This window comes from Camelus ferus, chromosome 12 (assembly GCF_009834535.1).
Source record: "Camelus ferus isolate YT-003-E chromosome 12, BCGSAC_Cfer_1.0, whole genome shotgun sequence".
Lineage (NCBI taxonomy): Eukaryota > Metazoa > Chordata > Mammalia > Artiodactyla > Camelidae > Camelus > Camelus ferus.
The window spans coordinates 18,502,573-18,527,453 of NC_045707.1; the positions used below are offsets into that span (position 1 = coordinate 18,502,573).

Sequence of the window (24,881 nt, forward strand, 5' to 3'; positions counted from 1 at the left end):
GCCCCCTGCACGCGCCTGGCCTGGCCTGGGCTCGGAGCCCTGCCTCCCGGTTCTCCCAGTGATCACGCTGGGGGGGGCTGGGAGGCCTCTCTGGGCTCCCCACGCAGAGCAACGCACTCACCCCGCAAAAAAGGCCGCATGGGGTTTCGTTGCGGGTAGAGGGGGAGCCCGGGTTGGTCGGATTGGCCTCCAGCGCCACACAGGCCTTTCTTCCTGTCTTTGGTAGTCTGGGGTCCTCGGCGGCTTCTGAACCCCGAGCCCCCAAAGGCCAGAAAGGACGCATCATCCAGGCTTCGGGTCACCCCCGCCCACTCCCCGGAGTGATGAGGGAGGCACTGGAGCGAGCGGGGCAGCCCCCGGCCCGCGCCAGGCCGACTCTTGCGAAACGTGGCGGAGGCGGAGAGCGAGGGGAAAGAGGAGACCGCGGGATCTGAGCCCTTCCGCAGGGATTGAGCGATTCAAGGACATCTCGGAAAAGAAAGCCTGGAAAGTGAGCTCTCGCCTGCTCTGGGACTCCTGACGTGGCCAGAACCAAATTCCTTCTTCCTTACAGCCCCAGCCCCAGTCTGGTTCCTTACTCTTTCTTCTTCCCCAAACTCGGCAGCTGAGGATCACAGCCAGACCCTAACCCTTCCCCAGCTCAGGCCTTCTTCCCTAACTCAGCCAGAGAAACCTGAGTGGACCTAAGGGGTGAGGTAGTGAGGGGGTCTCCCGGAGGGAAAAAATCCTCCAGTTTTCCAGACCTTCCAGATCCCCGCCAGCGCCCCCTCCAGCGCCTCCGCCAGCGGGGGGGCAGGAGGGGGGCTTCCCCTGGCAGGGGCGGAGATTTCCTGGGGAGAGGCAGGCAGGAAAGAATAAGACTTGGGGCTAGGGGAGGGGGTTCGGAAAGGGGCCGAAAGGCTGCGGAGCCCCTGGCCCCAGGCTGTGACGGTTGCCCAGGCGCTTGCCCTGCCCACCCCCATCTCCCCACCGCCAGCCAGGTCCTTTCGGCACCTCCAGATAGCTCAGAAATTGCTCTCCTGTGAACTTTCTGGACCCAAGTCCCTGAAAAACCTGGTCCAGAGGCCTTTTCCCCAAAGGGCACAAAACAGGCCTTTTTCCTCTGCCCTGATCATGTAATATTTGTGGAGGCTTGAATTTTGCTTGCCCTCAATTAACATCTAGTTTCTAACCAAAATACCTGGCATAGGTACCACACCAGGGTCATACACAGGGATGCAAAGCAGTCCTCCAGCCCATTGTGTGTGGTTCTTTATTCATCCACCCACCCATATCCACACCCACACACAATTGAAAATGGTCTTGTTGCCAGTCTGGGATCCCTGGCATGATGAGGAGGTCTACTCATTTCTCCCTGGCTCCTCACCTCCAGGCTCATCCCAGAGTCCCAATTGCTCTTAGCCCCATGATCCCCCTGTCTAGTTCTGCCCACCCAGGACCCCTCCTCCTGGGCATCTCATCTGTCTGTCTCTAGATGCTGGGCTCACTTTCCCAGGATGACAGGCACCTCCTCAGCAGTAGCAGGGCCGTGGGGCCTCCAAGGAAAGGGTTCTCTACCCTTGCTTTAGAGAACCTGAGATAAGCTCCCCCCCTCTTACCTTAACCCTCTTCTCTCAACCATTTTTGAACATTGAAAGGCCCTGGGGCTTTTGGGCTATCTATTACCCCTAAACCCTCTGTGCATCCTAATGAAGCCTCATCTCTCCTTAAAATTAAATACAAATTAAAAGGCATTGGAGGAGTTTGTTGCAGCAACACCCAGCTTCTCCTCTACAGGGTAGAAAATCCAGCAGCCTGAAGGCCAGCTGGTGAGCCAAGCTGCAATTCCTCAAAGTAGGCACCAGGTGTCGCTGTGGGCTCGTTATCCCAGCTACCCCCCAATTCCAAGAACCATTTTTTTTTTTCTCCCCCTTCTCTCTTTCTCTCTCACTCCCTCTCCCCCTTGGTTGGGCTTTGCCAACATATCAAGATGCGTTTCGCCGGCTTCCATCACTAACCTCCCGGAGGTCATCAAGCCAAATTTATGAGTGGCCGCTCGAGTCACGTGACTCTATTTAAGGCTCCCTTATTTGGGAAGAGCGCATAGGATAAAGAAAGAGATATCTCCACCTATAAATTGTGCACTTTGGAGAACAAAAAACCCCTCAACTTCAAAGAGTCACAAATCACCCTTAATCAAAAAGGGTGCAGAAATTTTTTTTGGGCCCTCCCCGCCATGAGCTCCTACGTAGCCAATTCATTCTATAAGCAGAGCCCCAATATCCCTGCCTATAACATGCAAACTTGTGGGAACTATGGATCGGCCTCAGAGGTGCAGGCATCCAGGTACTGCTACGGCGGATTGGACTTAAGCATCACTTTCCCACCGCCTGCGCCTTCCAACTCTCTCCACGGGGTAGACATGGCTGCCAACCCCCGGGCTCACCCCGACCGCCCCGCCTGCAGCGCCGCGGCCGCTCCGGGACACGCTCTGGGCAGAGATGAAGCGGCTCCTCTGAACCCCGGGATGTACAGTCAGAAGGCGGCTCGCCCAGCGCTGGAGGAGCGAGCTAAGAGCAGTGGGGAGATCAAAGAGGAGCAGGCGCAGACAGGGCAGCCCGCCGGACTGAGCCAGCCACCGGCCCCGCCACAGATTTACCCGTGGATGACCAAACTGCACATGAGCCACGGTAAACTTTAGGACTTCATTTTGCGCGCTCGGGTCCGCCTGGGTTTTATAGGCCATGCGGGGCAAATAAAGAAAAAAAACCTGCGGCCATAAATTTTACGATCCAGGCATCAATGGCTCGTAAAACTGTCCACTAAAAGGCTTAGAGGCTGTGTGCGCCCAAATTTACGACGACATAATTGGATCATAGGAACAAAACGTGTATAAAAGGCAATATTCAATTTTTGGGGGAGAGGGAGGGAGTTAAAAAAATAGAGGGATCTGAAGGGTGAGGAGCAGCGCGGGGCTCCAGAGCGGGGATCCCCCCGCGGTCCCTCCTCCCTCCCCTGCGGAGCCGGCTCGGCCGCCGCTTGCCGCTCCGGAGGATTCCAGCGACTCGGGAGGGGCGGGAGGGGGGTCCCCGGTGCTCGGATCTCGAGGGTGCTTATTGTTCGGTCCGAGCCTGGGTCTCCCTCTCCCCCCCAACCCCCTCAGCCCCTCCGGCTGCTGAGTGAAGGCTTCGGCGGAAAGTTTCCTGCCTGGGTGGAGGCGCCTCTCCCGGGGCCAGGCAGGGCTGGGCCGGGCCCGCCTGCGGCCCGCCGGGCCTGTCCTGCCCCGCTCGCCTCTTCTCCCTCTGGCCGCGGTGGGGGCCTGGGGCTGGAGTGGGGACGCTGGGGCGCTGCACGCTATTCACCCCTTCCTGGCTTGGGGGGGTTTATATTCCAGAGACGGACGGCAAGCGTTCCCGAACCAGTTACACGCGCTACCAGACTCTGGAACTGGAAAAAGAATTCCACTTTAACCGCTACCTCACTCGCCGCAGGCGCATAGAGATCGCCAACAACTTGTGTCTCAACGAGAGACAGATCAAGATCTGGTTCCAGAACCGCAGGATGAAGTGGAAGAAAGATTCCAAAATGAAAAGCAAAGAGGCTCTCTAGAGGCAGTGGGGAGGCCCGCCGAGAGCACCCCGAGCCCGCTTCGGTCGCCCGTCCTTTTCGGTTCTCCTCTCTAGATATTTTGGGGCAAGGGCGGGGGCTGGAGCATGGGCTCCCGGGCCTCACAGAGAAAAGCTCTTTCCCTTGGCATTCCACATCCCCACCGACCCCAGGTTCCCGCGGGACTCCCCTCAGTTCTGCTCAGCACCGAGATCCCAGGACAGGCTCCACAGGGGCTCCCTCAGAGGGCTGTGGCCGAGGGGCTGGTGCTGAGGGATCCTCGGCCTGGGTTGCCTCTCAGGATTCCTACCCCAGCCTGGCGCACCCGAGTCCAGGTGGGCCTTGTGGGCACGACAGGATCCGCGCCCAGACCCTCCGGCCTCGCCCTCTCCTTTGTTTTGGGCTTGGGCACGGCAGGCAGCTGTGGGCTTGGTGAGAGAATGGTTGTGCCCAGCAGAGTCCGGCACCAGACTCGGGGTACTTCCTTGTAGGGATTAAACTCGATGTTCATTTTTAAAACAATTTGCATATGAAAGGGGGGAGATGACTAAACATCTGCCTAGGGCCCCCTCAGTTGCCCTATGCTCTCTAAACCTGCTCCCCCACCCCAAAGCCCGGGAACCTCTCCAGCCTGCGCTCTCTGCATGCCCTTGCAGGCCCTCAGCCTCAGACCGATAGCTAGCTCAGCTAGTGGGGTTCCCTGCTACTGGACCCCAGCAAGCGGTCCTAGAGGCTCCTGGCTGCCCAGTAGTCCCCGCCACGACTTTCTGTGTCCTTCTGCCCATCGCTGTTGTCCAACTATTTATTGACTCCAGGTCTTTCCTGAAACTATATTTTGTCATATCAAATAAAGACAAAGAAAGAACAGGACTAAAGATGCAGCGACTCCTCTCTGTTTGGGGGTGTGTATTGGGCAAAAGTGTCTAAATGGGCTGTGGGGTGTTGGGGGAGGTCCACAGCCTTTAAGCCTCTCCTTTAAAGTAATTTTTAGGAGCCTCTAGGAGTATTGAGAGGAGGGAGGTGAAACTGAGCTCCTTACTGACCCCTGACTTCAAGAAAGACCTCTTGGGGAAGTGGAGGGCACCCAGGCCAGGCGGCTTTTCCCATGCTGTGGCTTTCCAAGGCATTCAGGCCTCTGCACCCACTCCCACATTGGCTGGGTGGAACTGAGGCCTCTAGAATGGCAATGGCCCCCCACTGCATGCCAGAGCTAATCTGCAGGGACTGGTGGCTCCGTGATGCTCAGACTCAGGCCCTTCTGGGCCTGTGAAGGTCTCTCCCAGGGCCAGGTGGTCCCTGAGGGGACTCCCTGGACATAGAAGGAGGGCTGAGCCCTCTGCCTTGGGGCCCCTTTGGTCCCCAAAAGATGCTCAGAAAGAGTTGGTACTGCTGGGTAGAAGGGCGCTGGGGGAGTCGGAGGAGGTGCGTGAGCTTTCTAAGGTATGAGGAGAGAGGAGCAGTGGCAAAACCTGTAGGGTGTACCTGCTGGGCAGGAAATGTTCGGACTGTCTTCCCCACCTCCTAGGGCCTAGGGCTATGCAGGACAATTAGCTGCTAAAGAAGCTGCATAGACCAGTGCCTGAGTCTTGTCTCGCGTCTGTTTGCCATCATTTATCTCAGTCTCTGGGATTTTGTGTAGAGGGGGAGGGTGGGTTAAAGTGAAGGGGAAAAGGCAGATAATTCAGGTGATGCCTGAGGCTGGTCTAGGCCCACGCTCTGCTCTGCTCCGCTCCAGTCTCCTGGGATGGGATGGGGGAGGAAGTACTTTATAGGAGAAACAAATGTGGGAAGGGTCCATAAAACTTTACTGCATTTCCTCTCCTGCCTCCCACGACGGGGTGATTTCCTGGAGCCAAGCCTAGACCCCCCACACTGGGGGCAGGGGGGGGGGCACAGTTCAGGAGCTGGGCTAGAAGGCTGTTCCAGCAGCCAAGAGGGAAAGGGAGCTGAGAGACTCTGGGGAGGGGCAAGGGGAATATTTATGATTATTAATGCTGAAGCTCCTTGAATTTATTATAAGAACTGACTTCTCTGCATCCTACTGCCTAAGCTGCCAGTCTCATTTTATTTTTTTGAAAGACCCAAGAGCCTTGCCTCACCCCAGGCTAGCACATGGGAGGTTTCGACACATATGTACTGAACTGCACCCATGGCTACACCCTTCCCCTTCTCACTGCTCTTGGGCCAGGTTAGGGCATCCCCGGAATGTCTGTCCTCCACCAGCGCACAGCAGTCAGCCCAGCCGGCCCAGCACCAACTCATCTCCTCTCTCAATCCCCCTCTCTAGCAAATAAAATGTGTAATTTTCTTCAGGGAGTTATTTTAATTTTTTCTCCATGCTGAGGAAAACTATTGGGCGAGCAGTGGAGCATGGAGAAGCACTAGCGTCTCCAATGGGTAACAGTTAACTAAGAAAGAGGCCGTGGCGCCCACCATCACCCTCCCAGCCTCCCTGGCTGCAGAGGTTCTCTGCTTCCTTGCCTGGGGTTATGCACTGCCTGGGGTTGGAGGAGAAAACCAGGGAATTGGCCAGGGGTGGGGCAGTGTTGCTCCGACCACCAACCCCACCATGCACTGACTGCCTCCTCCCCACAGGGTCTGAGCCTCTTCTTCCCTGGAGGAGCTGGAGGACTGACTCGAGTCGCGGCCAGGCTTGGGTAGGCGCAGCTGTGCCTGCCAGTTTTCCGCCCTCTGTCATAGTCTGCAGGCCTGCTCTCAGGCCCCAGCGGCATCTGCGACCACAACCTAGACAGAGGCCACGGACAGACTCCCCTGCACTGGGAGTGGGTATAGCCCAGACCCTAGCTTTCTCCTTGAGCAGAGGCTTCTGCTTTGGAGTCTGGGGGTGGTTACCCCACCAGCCAGCCTCCTGGAACCATCTCCAAGTACCAGGGTTTGGCATTGCTCTGGGGGACTTAGTGGAGGGGCTTCTGGGTCCCAAACAGAGACCGTGGAGCCTGCTTCTCCACTTTGCCCTGGAACCCACCCCCTTTGGCAGCGAGAAAGAAGGGGAAGAAGCATGACTTACCTTCCCGGGGGAGTGGGAAGAGGGGGACACGTCCCACTCTGAGCAATTAGAGGAGAGAGGAGGAAAAAAATAGGAGAAAAAAATATCAACACGACCTCGAAGGCGACAGGTCCTTATGGAAATAAGTAAGTAAGTAAATAAATAAATAAGGATCCACCCTCTCCCCCCTCCCCACCCTGCAGGGGGGGTGGGGGTGGGGCAAAGGAGCAGCACAAGGCCTTTTTAGTGTAACTGAGCATTAGAGAAATACGCACAGCTTCTATGTGAATTTAGGAGTTTGAAACTTTTGGAGGTTATTTATGTGAATGGCCTGAAGGCAAGCCCATGAGTGGCTCTTGGGGGACCACGTGATGTCATTAAACCAAGTTTTATGGTGTAGGGAGAGCTGACAAACCCACAATATATTTACATCATATATAATCTTAACTGTCCAGCCACGCAGCTGCTGGTGAGGTTTAATGCTAGGACAGAGGGCCTGGCAGTTAGAGGGGATTACGGCGCTGGGGATGGTGGTGAGAGAGGTTACATCTTCGCAAATGAATCCCAGGCGAACGCTGTAAGTTAATTTTCTCTCTCTCTCTCTCTGACTCTTTCTCCCATTTACCTAACCCTCCGTCCCCAGATAGGAGGCAGTCCCCACTCCTTAAGGGGAGGGGAAGCCTCCCCAGGCCAGGGTGGGAGAAGAAGAGGAGAAGCCGCTTGGAGGTAGGAGGATGGGGAGCTTGTCTCCCCAGACCAGCCCTCTCCACCGTCAGCCCTTTAGTCTCTCCAACTGCAAGTCAACTGGGGTAAAGAGAGGCCTGGGTTCTTCAGAGCTTTGCCAGGTCTCCCTGACCCCCCATCTTCCTCCTCAGTTGGGAAGAAAGACAGCAGCAGACACAGGGTTGTTCGGTGTTTGTAGGAATGTGGAAAATCTAGGCGCAAGCGCAAAGGGCCTCTGGGGCCCTTGGTCTGGGAAGGGGCCAGTTCAGCTCTTGGCCAGTGGCCCAGAGTCCAGGCAGGGCAGGCAGCTGTGGAGGGAAGCAGGGAAGGACGGCTTTGGGATTTCTGGGCCCACAGGCTGCGATCTGAAATGGCAGAAGCATCGTAAAGGTGGCATGTGGAGCCTAGGGAGTCCCAAAACACTCTCTCCTCACCACCCGGCCTAGGTGGGCAGCTGTCCCAGCCTCCACAGATTGGGGTCTTAGTTTGTTTGGGGCCAGTGAGGGTTCATGCCTCCCCCTCCCTCTAGCTGTTGGGGTTTTTCCTGTCACCCTTAGTGTTGGCCTGTGGTAAAGCTAGGCCCAGGAGGCCTAGAGGCTCCTGCTGTGAATGGGGAATAAAGGGGAATGGGAATGGAGGCAACGTTTTTACTAGGCTGGCCAAGAAAGTCCCCCAGCCCAGAGGAGAGAGTGGCCTCTGGGGGATGGAGCCCTCGGACCTAATATGGGCACGGCGCCCTGGGGCCATTCTCAGGCTGGGGCTCCCTTCAGGTTTCTAGGAAGAAACTGCAGGGACATCAGGCACAGAGGCACGTGTCCTCCACACCTGCCAGCGTGTACCCTCCCTATGTGTCACTGGGAGCTAGGAAAGGGACAACCTAGGAACTCAGGTTCCCCGAAGGGGCCAGGGATTCAGAAGAGGGTGACTCATCTAGGCCACCGGAACGGGGAGGATAGCGCCAGATCCGCGCGGCCGCCGCCGAGGGCCAGGGGCTGCTCTGGGGGCGAGGGGCTCTGGGCGCCCGCTGGGTGGACAGGTGCCGTTGGGGGACTGGGAGAGGATGCCGTTAGCGTGCCACTCCACCCAAGGGACTGAGGAAGAAGCAGAAATCAAGCAGAGGCGGAGAGCCCAGGGTAAAGTGGGGAGGGGGTGGGCAGAGACCCAAAGACACCTGGCTTTGGAGCCAGAGCCCAATCCCAGGCTCTAGGGGGCTGTCGCCTGCGTGAGAAGCACGGGTGCCCAGGCGCTCAGGTGGAGAACTCCCGGAAACCCTTCCCTCAGGGGCCTCAGTCTCTCCACCTGCCTCCCTTGCCCGCCTCCCTCCACCCCTTTATTTCCTGTCTTAGAGCTAGGATCCCAGCGGTTCTCCTCAGCAGCCCACTGGAGAAGTTAACTCAGGTTCTCCTTCCTCATTATCCACCCTTCTTGACTCTCCCGCTCCCCACTAGTCTGATTTTGAGTGTTTCTGGAAACTTTCCATCCAAGCAGCAGGGAGATGGGAGTTTTCCTTGGTCTATAACTTGACTCTTCCCTTCCCTCCGGCCTCCCCGGGGCTTCTGGGAGCGAGTCTAATGGTTTTCAGCCAAAAATTTAACCAGGGCCAAAGCCCCACACCCAGGCAAGACTCGCCGCCTTCCCGAACCCTGACCAAATCTCAGTCCCAGTCCCTTCCGCTCAGTGTAGTGGGGTGTGTGAGTTTGCCTCTGTTCTACAGATTTACACAGCGTCTCTTGTGTGTGTGTGTGTATATGTGTGTGTGTGTGTGTGTGTGTGTGTGTGTGTGTGTGTGTGTGTTGGGAGGGGTTCTATGACTTCCTCATCCCCCTTTTTGTTTCTTAGGCTCAAATTCCCGTTTAAATAACCCACCTTCTTCCCACCCCAGCAATAATCGATCGTTCTTCCTCTCAAATAACTTGTCTCAGCCAGTTTTTTTTTTTTTTGCTGTTTTGTAGGACAAATATAAATGGAAGTAGTGTAAATACAAACGGGCCTTGAGATTCTTGGTTTTCCCACCCCTCCCCCACGCCCGAATTTGAGGTTTCTCTTGTGGGGGGGCTCTTAGTCCATCAGATGCCAAGGTTCCCCAACTAACCCGGAAAGCTTCTAATTTTGTTCCTAGGTCTTTAACCCTAGAAGAGGTCAAACAACCAATCAGAAATGCGCTAAGCAGGGTCACATGGCCTCCACCAACCAATCAGCCAAAGAGTACTTGGGTCTCTCTCTCTCTCTCCCTCCCTCTCTCTCTCTCTCCCTTCCCGTGGACTCCTTTTTCTTCGTCCTACCTCCCCCTTTAGTTCCTGGGTCCTCCCTGCCTCTGGTGCGGAGGGAAGAAGTGATGCTGAGAATATTTTAGCTCCCTCCTTCTGCCCCTGACCCAGCTCTGAGGAGGCTTTGGCTTGTGTCCTCTAGTTCTAACAAAGCTGTACCTCAAGGTCAATCTCAGTTGTAAAGGGATCTGAGGTTGTGGGGTCATCCTCTAAATTATTCCCACTTTCTCCCATGTGATCCTACCCAATTCCCTGGACTTTATAGAAATGCATTAGGCCATGTGGTGGATGTGGATATGAACTCCAGGCCTGAATTCCAATTCTGATTGTGATTATTCCTTATACACTTACCTTGCACAATTTTCACTCTCTTCTGATCCTCTTGGGGGCAGTGGGGTGATTAGAAGAGACCTATTTTGATTTATCTTTCTGGAAATACTTTCTGGAAGCCATTAGCTTTATCAAACTGCTTCTGGCATGGTTGGGGAAGGGAGCAAAAGTGGAGAGTTTTTGAAGGCTGTGTTTGGTAACTTTAGTTTGTTGAGTAACTTTGAGCCAGTTGAAAGAAGGATTCTGGAAAAGGGAATGAGCACAGAAAGCCCTTCCCCCTCCCCACCTGCCATATTAAACAGTTGACAGATTTAAGTCCTCTTCCTTTCCATTCTTTTAACAAGATATGATGATGATAATGATGATGAGGATGAGGATGAGGATGATGATGGTGTGATCCTTTGTCCTGGCCAGTGGCTATCAAAGGACACAGCCAATGAAGATGTGAATTTCTGTGTTTATGTGGGTCAAGTCAGAGTAAGCAATGGGTGATAAACTATTTCTGAGCAAGAGCATCTGATGGCACAGGGAATGTGCATATACGGCAGAAGTGCCTGTGTCTCCTGAATGCTGGGCTGGGCCCTGAGCCAACTCACTTGTGGGTCCAGACCCAGGCGTTTCTCCCCCAACCACACCCCACCCCCATCTCAAAGGCTTAGTTTCAGGGTTAATTTTCCCATTGATTTCCCCTCCCCTCCCCTTCTCCTCCTGATCTCCTGCCCTCCTTGTGCTGAGTGAGGAGCAGGAGTTCTCATGGGCTGTGTCATCCAGACCTCTAAGCCTTCCTCTGGGAGTATCAAGGGTGCAGGAGTGGGAGGGATAGCCCAGTTTGAGCTGGGCTTTGACAAACCCCCTTGCTAGTTTGTCTTCTAGGTGGGGATGATTTGGGGACAGTGCCACAGGCCAGATGGGAAGGATTAAAATGAGAAGTCAGAGGGAGGGCAGCTTGTCTCAGAAACCATTGAGCCCCTGCTTCCCAAGACACCTTCAACTCCACTGCTCCATTGGCCTCTTTCATGAGTTAGAATTAGAGCAGACAAGCTTAGTTTTTCCTGGTAGTTGGTGTGATAATCTTGCCTGAAACCAATCCTCATCTCCAGTGTGGATATCTCATACTGGAGTTCTAGATCCCATGAAAGTAAGGAAAGAAAGACAATTTGGGGGTAGGGGATATTGGCTCTGTCTAAGCAAGCACTGGGAAGAGAGATTTTTATCACCTCAGCTCCTCTTAATATCCAGGTAAACTTTATCTGTCTCTTTGGCTCTCCCTCTCTGTGTAACTGCTTTGCACTGAGTTTCTGAGCTGAAGCATCATTGTCCTGGACTTCAATTCTGGGTTTTCTTTTCCCAGAGAGACAAGTGCTGCTCTGAGCCTCCTCCTCAGTGGAACTGCAGACTCTGGAGTCCTTAGAGATGGAGAAGGGAGAAAGGGAGTCAGGACTACCAGCTAGGGCTTTCTGGCTTTTTGAGATTCAGTTTAAGGAAGAGACTAGTCTGCTAGAGGGCCAAGAAAATCATATCCCTTTTATTGGGTCCTTGTAACCCAGTATGGTGTGTCTGTTCTGATACTTCCCTTCACTGCTTTGATGGGGCCCCAGGAGCCCAAGGAGTCTGAACTGAGGAACTGGGGTGATAGAGATCTCTTTGTTCTTCAGTCCTACAGAACCCTGGGATCCATTTCCTTCTCCCATTCCTAGGAAGATTCACTGTGGGGGTGGGGAGGAGATGAAAACTGGGACTTAAGGAAGTTGGGCTAGGTAATCCAGGACCTTGTTCAGCCTCTGATGATGAGGCCTTAGAAGCTACAATGAGAGGTCAAATAGAAGGCTCTGGGTATACCGGGGAGCCAGTGCAGGAAGGAAGGTACTTCTCCACACTTGACACAAGTGCAGAGAAATTTCTGCCATGATCTGCAGCCCTATATGGGAGGGGTGGAATGTGTGGGCTCAGTTCCCTGGGATCCCTTCAACACTGCATGCGCTGTAGCTCTCAGAGAGGTAGAGTAGGTTGGGCTCTCACTTTGAAAGATTCCTACTTCTCCCAGTCCCCAGCCTGGAACACTACACCTGAACAAAGAAAAGTATATGGATGTGCCCAAGTGTGGTATGAAAGAGGTCAGAAGCCCAGGCTGGACACAGTAAACCAGCCTTAAACCATCTTCCGGTCCTTGCCCTGGTCCATTCTTCCCATCAGCCCAGCCTGGAGACCATTTGTCCTCCTCTCCCCACTCCTGCCCTCAAGCCCTGGGCAACTGTTGAATTTCCTCCTTTCTGCCTCCATGGAAAACCAACCCCCTGGAGCAGCCCCCACAGATGGTGGCAGCCAGGCTCTTGGTGACCTTTAGTGGCCTGTTGGCCTGTTAGGTTGTAGGGGGCTGGAAGGCAACGTGGGGCTATGAGGCCAGACCCTTATCTGATCAAATTCCCCTTTCCCAGCTCTTCAGGCTCCAATTCCAAATATCTCGGGGTTGCTTCATTGCTCAGACAGTGAAGAAATATCTTGTCTAGTAAATACTTCTTTAAAAAGTCAACTTTCCGGTTGGAAAACCCAGCGTGTGTATGTGTGTGTGTGAATGAGGGAGTAAGGGTCAGGTCCCTCATTTTAGATTATGTCTCTCCCCCTCCTCTGGGTGGAGGATGGGGCGTGGGCTGAGGTTTTATTGAGGGTGCTTTTCCTGTTGGGAGTAGAGACCGGGTCATAAAAGCCTAGAGGAGGCTGTTTTGATCTGGTGACTTCTCAGGAAGTAGCATCTGAGCTTTTGCTTTGTAAATCACTCTCTCCCAAGCTGGCCAGCTAGATTGGATTGCACTTCCCCAAGCCCACCTGGGGCCCTCCTTACCTCCCCTTCCCCAGTAAACCAAAGAAGCAAAATCAAAGAAGGTCCAGGCCCCCCCCCCCCCAGATCCTCTGCCTCCAATAAGAAAAAAGCTCATTGGTGATTTCCCCCCCTCAAAATCCCTGATTTGAAAATCTTTTGCCCATGCAGATGTTGGTCCCCGAACCCCTCAATTAAAAAGGAACTAATATCAAAGGCAGTCAGCTTCTGAGCCTGGTGGTAAATGCCACGAGTCCTGGGGCCTCTACACTCTTCTGGGGCCCAAACCCCTTCTTGACAAGCTGGGACTTCTTTGGGTATATAAGAGAGAGCTCATGAAGAGAGGGGATGGGCTTGAGGTGTACAGATGACCCCAGCTAGCACCGTGTGACTGGGGGAAATGCTCTGCAGTTTGTGACTGGATTTTATGTAATTAAGATGGGTGCAGGGGTGTGTGTGAAAGCCCACAGCCTTCTGACATCTCTAAGCCCCAAACAAAATCATATTTTACCTAAATGGCTCCATTTTGTAATGTTAATGAGCCTTCCCCTGCTAAAGACACCCCAACTTCCCATGGGTCCCTCCCCTGGAGCCTTGGGCTAGAGAACTGAAGAGGAAAGAAGTAAAGAGCCCTCTACCTTCTTCTCAGTTCAGGCTGCATCAGGTCAGGCCCAAGCGTCAGGGCTCCTGTCTATCGCCAGAGAAGTGCCCCATATGCTGGAAATGAGGCCATTGATTATATGAGTTCTTGGGCCTTCTGACCACGCACTTACACAAGCTCCACTTTACTCTCATTTATTTCCCAGAGAAGTCTGGGCTGGGGCATCCCAGACCCACAAGCATCAGAGAATTTCCCTCATTCCTAAGACTTGATACAAATACACGTGTCTTCATAGAAACCTGAGCAATCCTGCAGGTGTATATGTGAAAATGTATTTAGAGATCACTCTGTGTGTAACAGGATGTATGTTTTACATCCCTCTGTACTCCACATTTAAATGCAGATTTATAGATCTTTAGATTTATAGATCCACAGCAAACATAACAATCCTCTGTCAAATTCCTGTGTGTACATTACCAGTCTCTCTGTAGTGTTGGATGTATAGGCTGGGATGTATTGGTACAGCTCTCTCTAAATATCTGGACGAATATTTGATGGGTTTTTCCCTTTGGTTGGAAAGAATTGTGCATGTGTTATTCAATCTCTATTTTGAAAATTTTATCTAGATTTATGCAAAAGTCCCAACTCATAAAATAGCTACATATTGAAGCTACATATTTGGATGTCTTTATAGTCTTTGCAGTTTTGCTACAAAATTAAATACTTGAAAATATGTTTACAGATGGTTCTATAATGCATTTATCTATGTGTTGGGGCCTAGATCTCCCTCTAGAAGGATTTAAACTTACTGCATCTCTCTGTCTATCTTTGTGATCAATAAAGACATCAGGTGAGTAGGGATAGGGAACAAATACCTTTTGGCTATTTTGCTTATTAAAGAGAGTGTTTCTGTTCTCAATTGTCCAAGTCGAGCCCAAGTGAGTTACCTGCCCTCTGAAAGCCCACTCTAGGGACCACAGCCTCTCTCCAGGCTGTCCCTGTGACCTGAAATTCCAGCCCAGGGCTCCCCAACCTGCAGGACCTCCCAAGACAGCCACTAAGAAGGGACAGACAAGGAGAGTCCTCTAGCTCGGTTCTCTTGGCTCCCAGGGTGGAGAGGCTGACAGAGGCATCAGTCTCCCCCACCTAAACTGGGCCTTTGAAATTTGGAAAAAAAGGGCCTTCGAGTCCCCCACTATTTTTGTAAGGCGCCCAAATGGTGCCAGGGTGGCTGCCCGACCCATAGATGCCCCCTCCCCAATTGTTTTTGGTGCCCGGGGCCCAATTAAGCGGCCGCCTCACTCCCAGCAGCCGAGCTCTTATCGGCCGGGATTGATGCCTCCGCGGCTCCTGTATATCATTTCCAAGATTTTTTCTGTCCAACTCCTCGGCTCCTTTGGCTTCCGCGGCTTTGACTAATGATTGCTACAGATGCCAACGTCTCCAGAATCCTAATAGCCAAACAGGCGGACTCTTATTTACCCGGCAACATTGCTGGGAGGGGAAGCGGGGCTGGGGGAGCACGGGTTGGGGTGTTGCAGGTCCGGGGGGACAGGGAGAAGGTGGTGACCAACTCAAGTTTCAGTGAACTTCTTCCCCCGGGAGAAAGACATTCCCATAACTCCCTCCTTTCCCTGAGGGAAAAATAGAATCATAAAATACTGCTAATAGGAACTCATAGCTTGCCTCGTAGGAAAGGATCAAAGAATGAACAGGATGTGGGAGAATAATCAGAGAGGTGTTTATTAGTTGTAAACAGATGAGAGATTAAGGGGAAAACCAGCGGTTTAGGGAGGAAAAAGAGTTTGTTTTTTCTTCCAAAGGAGAGAAAGGGAAAGTCAGTCACAGTGGAAGAAGGGGCTTCTTTTCTTTATTTCCCGTCTTTGCCTTCCTCTTGCCATTGCAAATCTAGTCTTCTCATCGATGGAAATTCCTCCCCTCCTTCCTCCCTTCCTTCGCCTCACCTTCGGTTCCTCCGGCGTGGGGATGAAAGGCGTGTGACTGGACCCTGGTGCGCGCGGCCACCTCCAGGAAGCTGCTCGGGTGCCCGCTGGAGCTGCCGGGGTGACCGGGCCTCTGTCTGGGGCTGGGGAGCAGAATCAGACCCAAAGGCCAACTGCAGGCTGGGGGCCGCCAGCCCTGCAGCCCCACCCGCGCCGAGTAGCAGAAAGTTGCGGCCGAATTTGCTTCTCCCGGAGCTTCTGGGCCGCCGGCGGGGCCGGGTCTTTGGGGGAAGCGGCTGGAGCTCCCAGCCGAGTCCGGAGCCGGGCGTCGTGCTTCCTCGAGTCTCAATGCAGACCTTCCCGTACATACACACCTCATTCGGGTGAAGAGAAAACACAAAAACGCGGAGCAGCCCGGCTCCGAGCCCAGGCATGGAGTGCTAACTCCAACACGGAACATTTTTCTATCAGAGAATAATGGAGCACAAAATAATTCTGCAAGGCGAATGGGCAGGAGCACAGTGTGAGAGCCCCACGTGCTGGGGCGGCCGCGGAGAGGGCCGCGCCGCGGAGCCCGGGAGGACCATTTCGTTGGAGTGTAGGGCGAGGCCGCAGCCCGACCCGGACCCAGCCGTCCGAGGGCCAGTCTCTAAATTATAGCCCTTCAGGAGGACTTGGAAATGCAAAAAAAAGGGAACCGAAAGATTTAAACAGTCGGAGGCAGAGGCGTCCCGATGCGGCCAAAGCGAAAATCAATCACGTAATTAAAATGGGGGAGAGGGCGAGGCCCGAGGCTCGGGGTCCCGGGTTCCGAGGAGGCGGCCAAGGTGCGGGCCAGGGCGGGCGAGTGCCCCCGGATGGGTCTCGCGCGCCGTGGCCGAAGCGCCGTGGGGCTGCGGGGAAGTTTCTAACAGATCGCTATTGATTCCCGCTTGGCTGGGAAGAGCAGGCTGTGTGTCCTCTCCCAGGCCGAATCCTGAAGCGACCCGATGGGCTCCTCTCGGGCTTTCCCATTTTTATGGGGTTGTGGCGTGTGGTTAAAGGCTGCTCTCCAGATCCCAGTGGTGCCCCGATTTGTCCAGGCAAGTTTGTCTGAGTGCAGGTGATAACAAGACGTTGCCTCCGGGTTTGAGGGGATGGAGGGAGGTGGCACCCTAGTTTTAGGCACGAACATGTTGTCCTCGGCCTTGATTCTTCCAACCCAGAAATCAAGACTTGCCTTTGAAATGACTCCCATCTATGGGCTGAGGCTTGGGCGGGAGGTGGGTTGCCTTATTAAGGGGAAACTTGGGCCTGAGCTAACTGGATCCCTGTGAACAGGGAAGGAGAAGGAACAGTTCCTAGAAGAAGAAAATAAGGTACCCAGGGAGCTCTGATTGTGAAGGACGGATATTCTTATTATGGAGGTTAATAATGATAATGATCAGGTGTGGCTGGGTAGCCGGAAGAGGACAACCTCTCCACCACCCTTTCCCATAGAGTTTCTCTGGAGAAGTCAACGGCTGGCTCCCCAGCTTGGCTGTGGTTGAGGAGACTAAAATAAAGACCTTCCCTCCCTTTTCCTGCCCTTTCCTCTCCCATTGCTTAAGAACTCCAGAAAAAGAAAGAAACTTATAAAATCGCTATCACCTCCCATCATTTTTCCTCTGATCTCTCCAGTTCATTAAAATGCATCTTCTTGGGCATTTTGCTTTTGCTGGGTACCCTTCTTATGAGGTTCAGCAAGCAGTTACCCGACCAAGTCTCTATGAATTCTGTTTCTGACCCTGGAGGACCCCCCTTGCCTGCTTCATGGAATTCTTCCTCTATCCTTCACCTTTCCCAGTCTCTGCCTTCCTTGGTCCCGGGTGCCCCATTCCCTGGGTCTCCACCAGCTCAAAGGCCCAGAACAGATTAGAGCATCTTGAGATGCCCTCATCAGCCCCCAAAAGGCGTCCCAGCTTCCTATTGGCTTCTTAATTCTGGGAGCACCAGGTCAGGGAGCTCTCAGTAAGCTACCCTAAAGCCAGCCTAATTCCTGGATCTTTCAAAACCACACTTAGACTCCTTTACAAGTAGAAGTCCTTTCCCCCCTAACAGGAAAGTTCAGGTTAGAAATCTTCAGCAGCGCAGGCTTCCTGCAGCCCTAAGTCAGAATTTTCAACAACAACAACGGCAACAATAAGAAGAGTTAAAGCTGCATCAAAGGGAGAATGGGACACCCCAGCCCAAGTTTTTAAGGGGATACAATCCAGCAGCCATGGACCAGAGTGGGGGTTCAGTGAGGCCAGGATGAGTAAGGAAGGGGGTGGGGAACCCAACCTCTAACTAACAATTTCTCCAGCATAAAAATGAAACATCAAATTCGTTAGCCCAGGGCCTTCATTTTTCCTCTTCCACATTATAACTAGTTATTGAACTCGCTGGAAGATCTAAAGGCCATTTGCGAAGAGACAAATTTCAATGGAGTTTCCCCATCAATAACCCCATGGCAGTGACCTATTGGAACAAGTCAAACACCCGAGGTGAAATGCAGGTCACTCTGTCTAACCAATATTAAAATGCGGCCACTTTTTAAAAAGCCACTTTAAACGAGATTTGAGGAAAATTGAATTCCAAGGAAGGCAAAGCAAGGAGGGGGAAATCCATGAGAGAACCTTGCCTATGGTCTCCGAACAAACAAGAGAAATTCATCTTTAATATTTTAAAGGGGGGTAAATTAACATTCCATGATTGCTTTTTTTTTTTTTTTTTGAGACTATAAGCGATTCCAGGAGAAAAAAAAAAGGTTGAGTATTTTCTGGTGACACGTCTGGGTTATTAAAATCATTTTAGACCAATTCATTACTTTTACTGACAAGAGATTTAAGAAAAAATCAATTAAGCATTTGCATATTCTTTTGCATACATTAGCCCTGCCTGCTGGCATTAGAAAGGGACAAAAACACATATATATACATACACACACACAAACACACAGGCGGGGAAATGGAATAAGAGTCCTGCTTTAGTTTGGGGTTTTCAAGTTGCTTGGAGGAAAAAGTAAAAATGAAATGAATTACTGGATTGTATACCCTCTAAAAGTCAATTTCTTTGAGGAAAAGGAAAGAGACACATTGCAATTTTTAATCTCTAAAACAACAAAAACCGGACACACAAACACAAATCCTGCACTTCTGAGAGCTGGGGATGGAATGACCCTCATTTTCCTCCTCTTTGCCTTCCAAATCCTGAGTTGGTTCTCCCACTTATTTTTCTCCCTAGGAAAATCCAGGGAGTCTGAGAGGTGAGATTTTAATGCAGCACAGAATCTGTGGAGCCGCTGAGGTCTCTCAGCCGGCAGCTTGTTACTGGGGAGGGGAGGAATATGGGTTATCCAACGGTCAGTATGGTAATCCGGGCACAATAAGGCCTCGCACACAATGGACACATATTTTTCTTCAGCGGTGTCAGAAGGGAAGCGCTTTGTACTGAAACGTGTTTCCAAAAGAGAAACTAGATCAAGATTTAGAAAGGAGATTGGAGCGGTTGTGTGTGTGGAGGGGGAGGGTGGCATTTGGAGAGCAATTGTTTGGAAGCTGGCAAAAGGTGATCAGAAAAAATAAAAAATAAAATTGGGGCAGAGAGAGGTGGAGGGCAGAGCCGGGGCTGGAGATCCTTGGGCTGGTGAGGCAGGAGGCAGGAGGGCAGAGCACAAAAGGAGATACAAGGATTCATTGCAGGCAAGAGCCGCTTTAGAACCACCCCCCAGCCCTATTAAGCCAATGCTAAGTACAGGAGCCCTCCGAAGGGATCTTATTTCTGTGCTTGCAACAATATTCAGGTGAAAATGTTTGCATGTATGTGTGTGGTGGAGCCTGTCTTGCTGTTTTCCCCATGTGATAGGCGACTTCCTTGCTATGAAGATATGGGAGACTAAAGAGAGTATTTTTTGGTTAATGATGTAGAGTGTGGACATCTTTGGGGGAACCTCGCAGATTTCACTTTCTGAATGTGCATGTTGCATTAGCTGTGCAAACCTGGAATGAAAAACTTCACATATTTATGGCTGCATAAGGAGGCATTTAATACATTAATAAATATTAATAGGATGAATGCATATATATTTGTTAGCAATAATAACCAAAAACAGATTTGACATTTGGTTGGAGCATCTGAACTCTCTGGATCTACTTACACATACTGGCCTGAAGTGGGTTTCCTCCTCCCATTCCCTGTTCCCTGGACCCACCTGCAGGAGCTCAGCATCCTGGGGCGCGCGGGAGTAGGATGGGCAATGCATTAGGAAGGACTCCCTAACAAGCCCAAGAGGGTGTAGAGATTGAAGAAAAGCAGGTTGAGACAGGGGCAGGGCTGGTAGAAGGTAAATGTGAGGACTGGGAGGAGGGGAGCCAGGTAGAGACCGAGAATATTCCGGGCCAGGATAGGGTGGGGCAGTCTGACCCAGGTGTGGGCCTAGCTGGGAGGATGGGGGTTGGGCAGGAAGGCTCTCTCCTCCAGCAACCTTACCCCCACCCTACTTGAGCCCTCTAGAGCTTTGACTCACCCTATGGGGCAATCTGGGGCTGGGTTTAGACTTTTTATGTAGGTCAGCAGTCAGCATTGGTTTCCCTTTGCCACTTCTAGCAACTTATGATGAACCCCTCCAACAATAATTACAAAAAATAAAATCCTCATACACCACTCTCAACCAAGCAGCAGCCTTCCCCTTCTCACAGTCTCAAGCTCCTCTTCCAACCAAACCAGCCAGTCCTTGCATGCAGTGGGTCCCGGGCAGGAGTGGGCAGGAGCTCTCAACCAACTCTAGAGATTTGAGAATCTCCTCTAAGAGACGGTCAAACTCTAGGGAATTCTGGTTCTCTCACCCACTTGGTGGCAGGGGGTGGACACTGTCCTCTTGGGGAGAAGATATCCAGGGACCCCAAGCACTGGCTCCTGGTGAGCCAGGGGTGAGGGTAGGGGGCTGGAGCATTGCTGGAGGGAAGGTGGCCAGGGGCCCAGGCAGGGGGAATCAGTCCCTTTTGGCATCGGCTGTGGCCCAGCTCCCATTTCACCCCTCAGGGTGAACCCTAAATTTGGAAGTGGGGACCTCTCTAGCATCCCAAAGGTGGTGAGAGACAGGTTGAGAATCTCCCTTCAGTCTCTCTCTCACAAGGGTTTTATTTTTTTTTCCATTTTCCCTCCTCATTCCCTTAATTGCAGATGTTCTAATTAAACCCTCAAATAGTTGTTATGCCGTTTTAAAAGGTACTTATTCAAGTGTCAACCAGGCTGGGCTGGGAGGAGGCAGCGTAGGGCGGCGAATTAAAGGTAGATTGACTAATCACAGCGGCGATCATAATAATAAAATCAGAGGGAAAAAAAATCACATTACGACTTTTCGTGGAAAGGAGGGAGCAGGCAGCCAGCGGCCGCCAGCCCTGCGCTGCCGCCGACACAAAGAGTGCGGGCGATTCCGCGAGACTGATTTATGACGTTTTACAGCCCTATAAAAGCTGTAGCGACGAGGCAAGCGCTCCTACCACCGCTGGCAGATTTAGTCTAATAAATAAAACATAAACAGTTAACTTTATGTGTCACTTTTATTGTTATCAAGTAAAATATAGCCGAGCCCCGGCAAGCTATGATTTTAAACTATAATTGTTATCAAGTACAAGGGGACCCGGCTCCCTCCCTGGGCTCTCCCTTCTGCCACCCCCCCTCCCCCAACTCTGAGTTATGGGATCACTTAATTGGAATTGGTGGCATGACGTGGCCACCCCTAGCTGGGGGAGGGGGGGGGTCCTGAAAACATCTCTTCCTTGCCCCCTCCCTCCTCCATGGCCCTGCCACCCCACCATCAGGGTATCCCTGTGGGTGGCTTGGCAGAGAGAGGGGAGGGGGCAGGAAGGGACTGAAGACCCCCAAGGCCTTCCCAGCCTCCCCAGAATCATGAGCTCACCCTTCAGCTTTTGGAAGGCAGCCTAGAGCTGGCCCTTGGGGATACGTGTTTACATGTAAACACGTGTGTTACATGGATACAATCCCTGGCCGGAAGCAGGATCTACCCACGCAGGCCTCCCTCTTAGCTAGGTCTGCTGTGTGTGGAGATGGAAAAAGTAGTGCTCCCAGGGCCATGGCTGGGTACCAGGGCACTGACCCCCGGCAGATTGCTCTCCTCCCTGCCCCAGCTCCTTAGGAACCAGCCTTAGTGGTAGTTGTCAGAAAGCAGCAGGCCAGGCGGAATGGAGAGAGGAAACAGCAGCCAGCAGAAGAGATCCTCTGCTCCGGTCTGGGCAGGGAGGGTCAGTGGGTACTCGGGGAGGGCAAGGTTTCTGAACTCTGCTTTTGCCAACCACTTCCTGTCTCTCTTCAGCGGGGGCTCAACCCCCAGACCTCCAGAAATGACGTCAGAATCATTTGCATCCCGCTGCCTCTACCTGCCCGGTCCAGCTGGGACCCTGCCTCGCCGACCCCATGGCCAGAGGGTTGGGTGAGTGTGTATGGGGAAGGGGGCTGGACTCTGGTATCCTTGGATGGGGGGCACCCCAGGCTCACCAGCCTCCTGGGCTCAGCCTGGGCTCCTCCCCATCCAACCTCCACTCCAGTCCTCATTTAACTTCCTCTTCCTGCGAAAGAGGGGCGCTGCCCGATGACCTACACGGACTGAGACAGGATCGCCATGAATGGAGACCTCTGGAAAAGCTCAGGAGCAGAGGCCCAAGGTGCCCACCGGAGGCCCAAAGGGAGACCTTGGGAGGGGGCTGAATCACAGCCTCCCGACAGACCCCCAGTGCCCAGGCTTTGGAAGGGAGCTGGGGGCTTCCCATCTTCTTTTGCAGGGGAGGGTTGTCAGTCGGTGGGGTGTGCTTTGGGGGCACCCCAGCCCCTGCCAGCTAACCCCACCTCACCACCACACCACCCCCCAGCACCACCACCACCACCACACACAAAAAAAATTGGATACATTTTGAATAAAGCGATTCGGTTCCTTATCCGGGGACTGGGTTGCTCCGTGTGATTGGCCGGCGGAGTCACATGGTGAAAGTAACTTTACAGGGTCGCTAGCTAGTAGGAGGGCTTTATGGAGCAGAAAAACGACAAAGCGAGAAAAATTATTTTCCACTCCAGAAATTAATGATCATGAGCTCGTATTTGATGGACTCTAACTACATCGATCCGAAATTTCCTCCATGCGAAGAATATTCGCAAAATAGCTACATCCCTGAACACAGTCCGGAATATTACGGCCGGACCAGGGAATCGGGATTCCAGCATCACCACCAGGAGCTGTACCCACCACCGCCTCCGCGCCCTAGCTACCCTGAACGCCAGTATAGCTGCACCAGTCTCCAGGGGCCGGGCAATTCGCGAGGCCACGGGCCGGCCCAGGCGGGCCACCACCACCCCGAGAAATCACAGCCGCTCTGCGAGCCGGCGCCTCTCTCAGGCGCCTCTGCCTCCCCGTCCCCAGCCCCGCCAGCCTGCAGCCAGCCAGCCCCTGACCATCCCTCCAGCGCCGCCAGCAAGCAACCCATAGTCTACCCATGGATGAAAAAAATCCACGTTAGCACGGGTAGGCAACTTTGCTTTTTGCTCTCCCCCTCCCTCCCCTCTTCCCCAGCGCTCCCCACCCTCCTTGGCCCCCTCCGGCCCCGTCCTCCTTTCTCTCCTTCCCCCTCTCTCTCCAGGAGCGACTCTGGGTTAGCACAATTGAACTGGATTTACGAGCGAGAATGGGTAATTACATCCCCCATAAATTTTATGGCTTAGCTACTCTGGGCAGTCCGAGCCATGTGCTACGATCTGTTATGTATGTGTGAAAACTATGCTCGCTTTCTAAGGGCGCATAAATAATTCAGTGTCGTTACAATGAGGATTCCCCTCTTATTACACTACAAAGTCTCCAGCTTCCTTCAACTTCTTTATAACCCGTTTAGCTTGATGACTTTATTTCCACCACCCCCTCCTCCTGTTCCACGGAGCTGAAGATGGGGTGAGGGTGGGGGGCGGGGAGCCTGCTGCCTTTGAACCCCACTATTTGCTTTTCCCCTCCCCTCCCCCCCAGTGAACCCCAATTATAACGGAGGGGAACCCAAGCGCTCGAGGACAGCCTACACCCGGCAGCAAGTCCTGGAATTAGAGAAAGAGTTTCATTACAATCGCTACCTGACCCGAAGGAGAAGGATCGAGATCGCCCACTCGCTGTGCCTCTCTGAGAGGCAGATCAAAATCTGGTTCCAAAACCGTCGCATGAAATGGAAGAAGGACCACCGACTCCCCAACACCAAAGTCAGGTCAGCGCCCCCGGCAGGCGCTGCGCCCAGCACCCTCTCGGCAGCCACCCCGGGCACTTCTGAAGACCACTCCCAGAGCGCCACGCCGCCGGAGCAGCAACGGGCAGAGGATATTACCAGGTTATAAAACATAACTCACACCCTGCCCCCACCCCAGGCCCCCGTCCTCCCCTCACACACAAATTGACTCTTATTTATAGAATTTAATATATATATATATATTTTGGTTCTTTTCTCTCTTCCTCCCACCTTATCCCTTGTCAATTCCAAACAGACAAAACAGATAAACAAACAAGCCCCCTGCCCTTCTCTCTTTTCCACTGTTAAGGACCCTTTTAAGCATGTGATATTGTCTTAGCATGGTACCTGCTGGGGTTTTTTTTTTAAAGGCCATTTTGGGGGGGTTATTTATTTTTTAAGGAAAAAAAGCTGCAAAAATTATATATTGCAAGGTGTGATGGTCTGGTTTGGGTGCATTTCAGGGGAAATGAGGAAAAGAAAAAAGGAAAGAGATTTTAAGCCAATTCTCATCTTTCTTCTCCTCCTGCTCCTTCCCCCCTCTTTCCTTAGGCCTTTTGCATTGAAAATGCTCCAGGGGAGGTTAGTGAGGGGGAAGTCATTTTAAGGAGAACAAAGCTATGAAGTTCTTTTGTATTATTGTTGGGGGGAGCTGGGAGGAGAGTGGGGAAGACAGCAGACAAAGCTAAATGCATCTGGAGAGCCTCTCAGAGCTGTTCAGTTTGAGGAGCCAAAAGAAAATAAAGATGAACTTTCAGCTCAGAAAGGGAGTCTATAGGTAGAATACCCTCTCCCCTCATCGTGGTTATTGTGTTTTTGGACTGAATTTACTTGATTATTGTAAAACTTGCAATAAAGAATTTTAGTGTCGATGTGAAATGCCCCGTGATCAATAATAAACCAGTGGATGTGAATTAGTTTTACGTCAGTGTCTGATGGTTTCTTTCCCCCACCTCCTCTTTCTGGCCTGGTAACATCCCACCTTCTCTATATAGCTGCCTAAGTTTACTCTAAACAAACACACCAATCTTAACTCCAGTTTCCCAGTGTCCTCAGAAGGACCAGCAAATGGTAGAGGGGATGTGGAAGATTAGGGCTGATCTCTCCCTGAGTTTGCAGAGGCCAGGCTCTCTTGGGGGTACTTAGAGTGGAGCTGGGGGGGGGGTTCACTTTTCTATAGTTAAGCACAGTGCCTTCTTTTGTCTATTTCCCTCCCCTTCCTTCTCCCTTCCCTCCGCTGAGTAGGCCTGACTAGTTTGCAGACTAGAAGGCAAGTGTACAGAGTTGGAGGGAAGAAGAGTTTTCATCTTTTGGAGCTCTTTAGGGGATGAGGGACT

At 52.5% G+C, this 24,881-nt stretch overlaps 2 protein-coding genes across 5 annotated transcripts in view; both read left to right on the top strand.

Annotated features, from left to right (window-relative positions):
- HOXC4 (homeobox C4) overlaps positions 1 to 24,461 on the top strand; it is a 60,231-nt gene extending 35,770 nt beyond the window's left edge. For 2 of the 4 annotated variants that reach the window (XM_032493021.1, XM_032493022.1), the window contains exons 2-5: positions 21,606 to 21,722; positions 21,868 to 21,954; positions 22,361 to 22,805; positions 23,298 to 24,461. In XM_032493021.1, coding sequence (XP_032348912.1) covers positions 21,916 to 21,954; positions 22,361 to 22,805; positions 23,298 to 23,653 — 840 coding nt within the window. In that variant the 5' untranslated portion in view covers positions 21,606 to 21,722; positions 21,868 to 21,915 and the 3' untranslated portion in view covers positions 23,654 to 24,461. Of the gene's footprint in view, positions 1 to 21,494; positions 21,520 to 21,605; positions 21,723 to 21,867; positions 21,955 to 22,360; positions 22,806 to 23,297 lie in introns of those variants that run through there. The other 2 variants (XM_032493019.1, XM_032493023.1) reach the window with 2 other exon arrangements.
- Positions 1,805 to 4,460, top strand: HOXC5 (homeobox C5). Its single transcript, XM_006182415.3, has 2 exons — positions 1,805 to 2,669; positions 3,374 to 4,460. Exons 1-2 carry the CDS (start codon positions 2,216 to 2,218, stop codon positions 3,586 to 3,588), a joined length of 669 nt encoding a protein of 222 aa, XP_006182477.2. The 5' UTR covers positions 1,805 to 2,215; the 3' UTR covers positions 3,589 to 4,460.
- Positions 24,462 to 24,881: the final 420 nt, after the last annotated feature.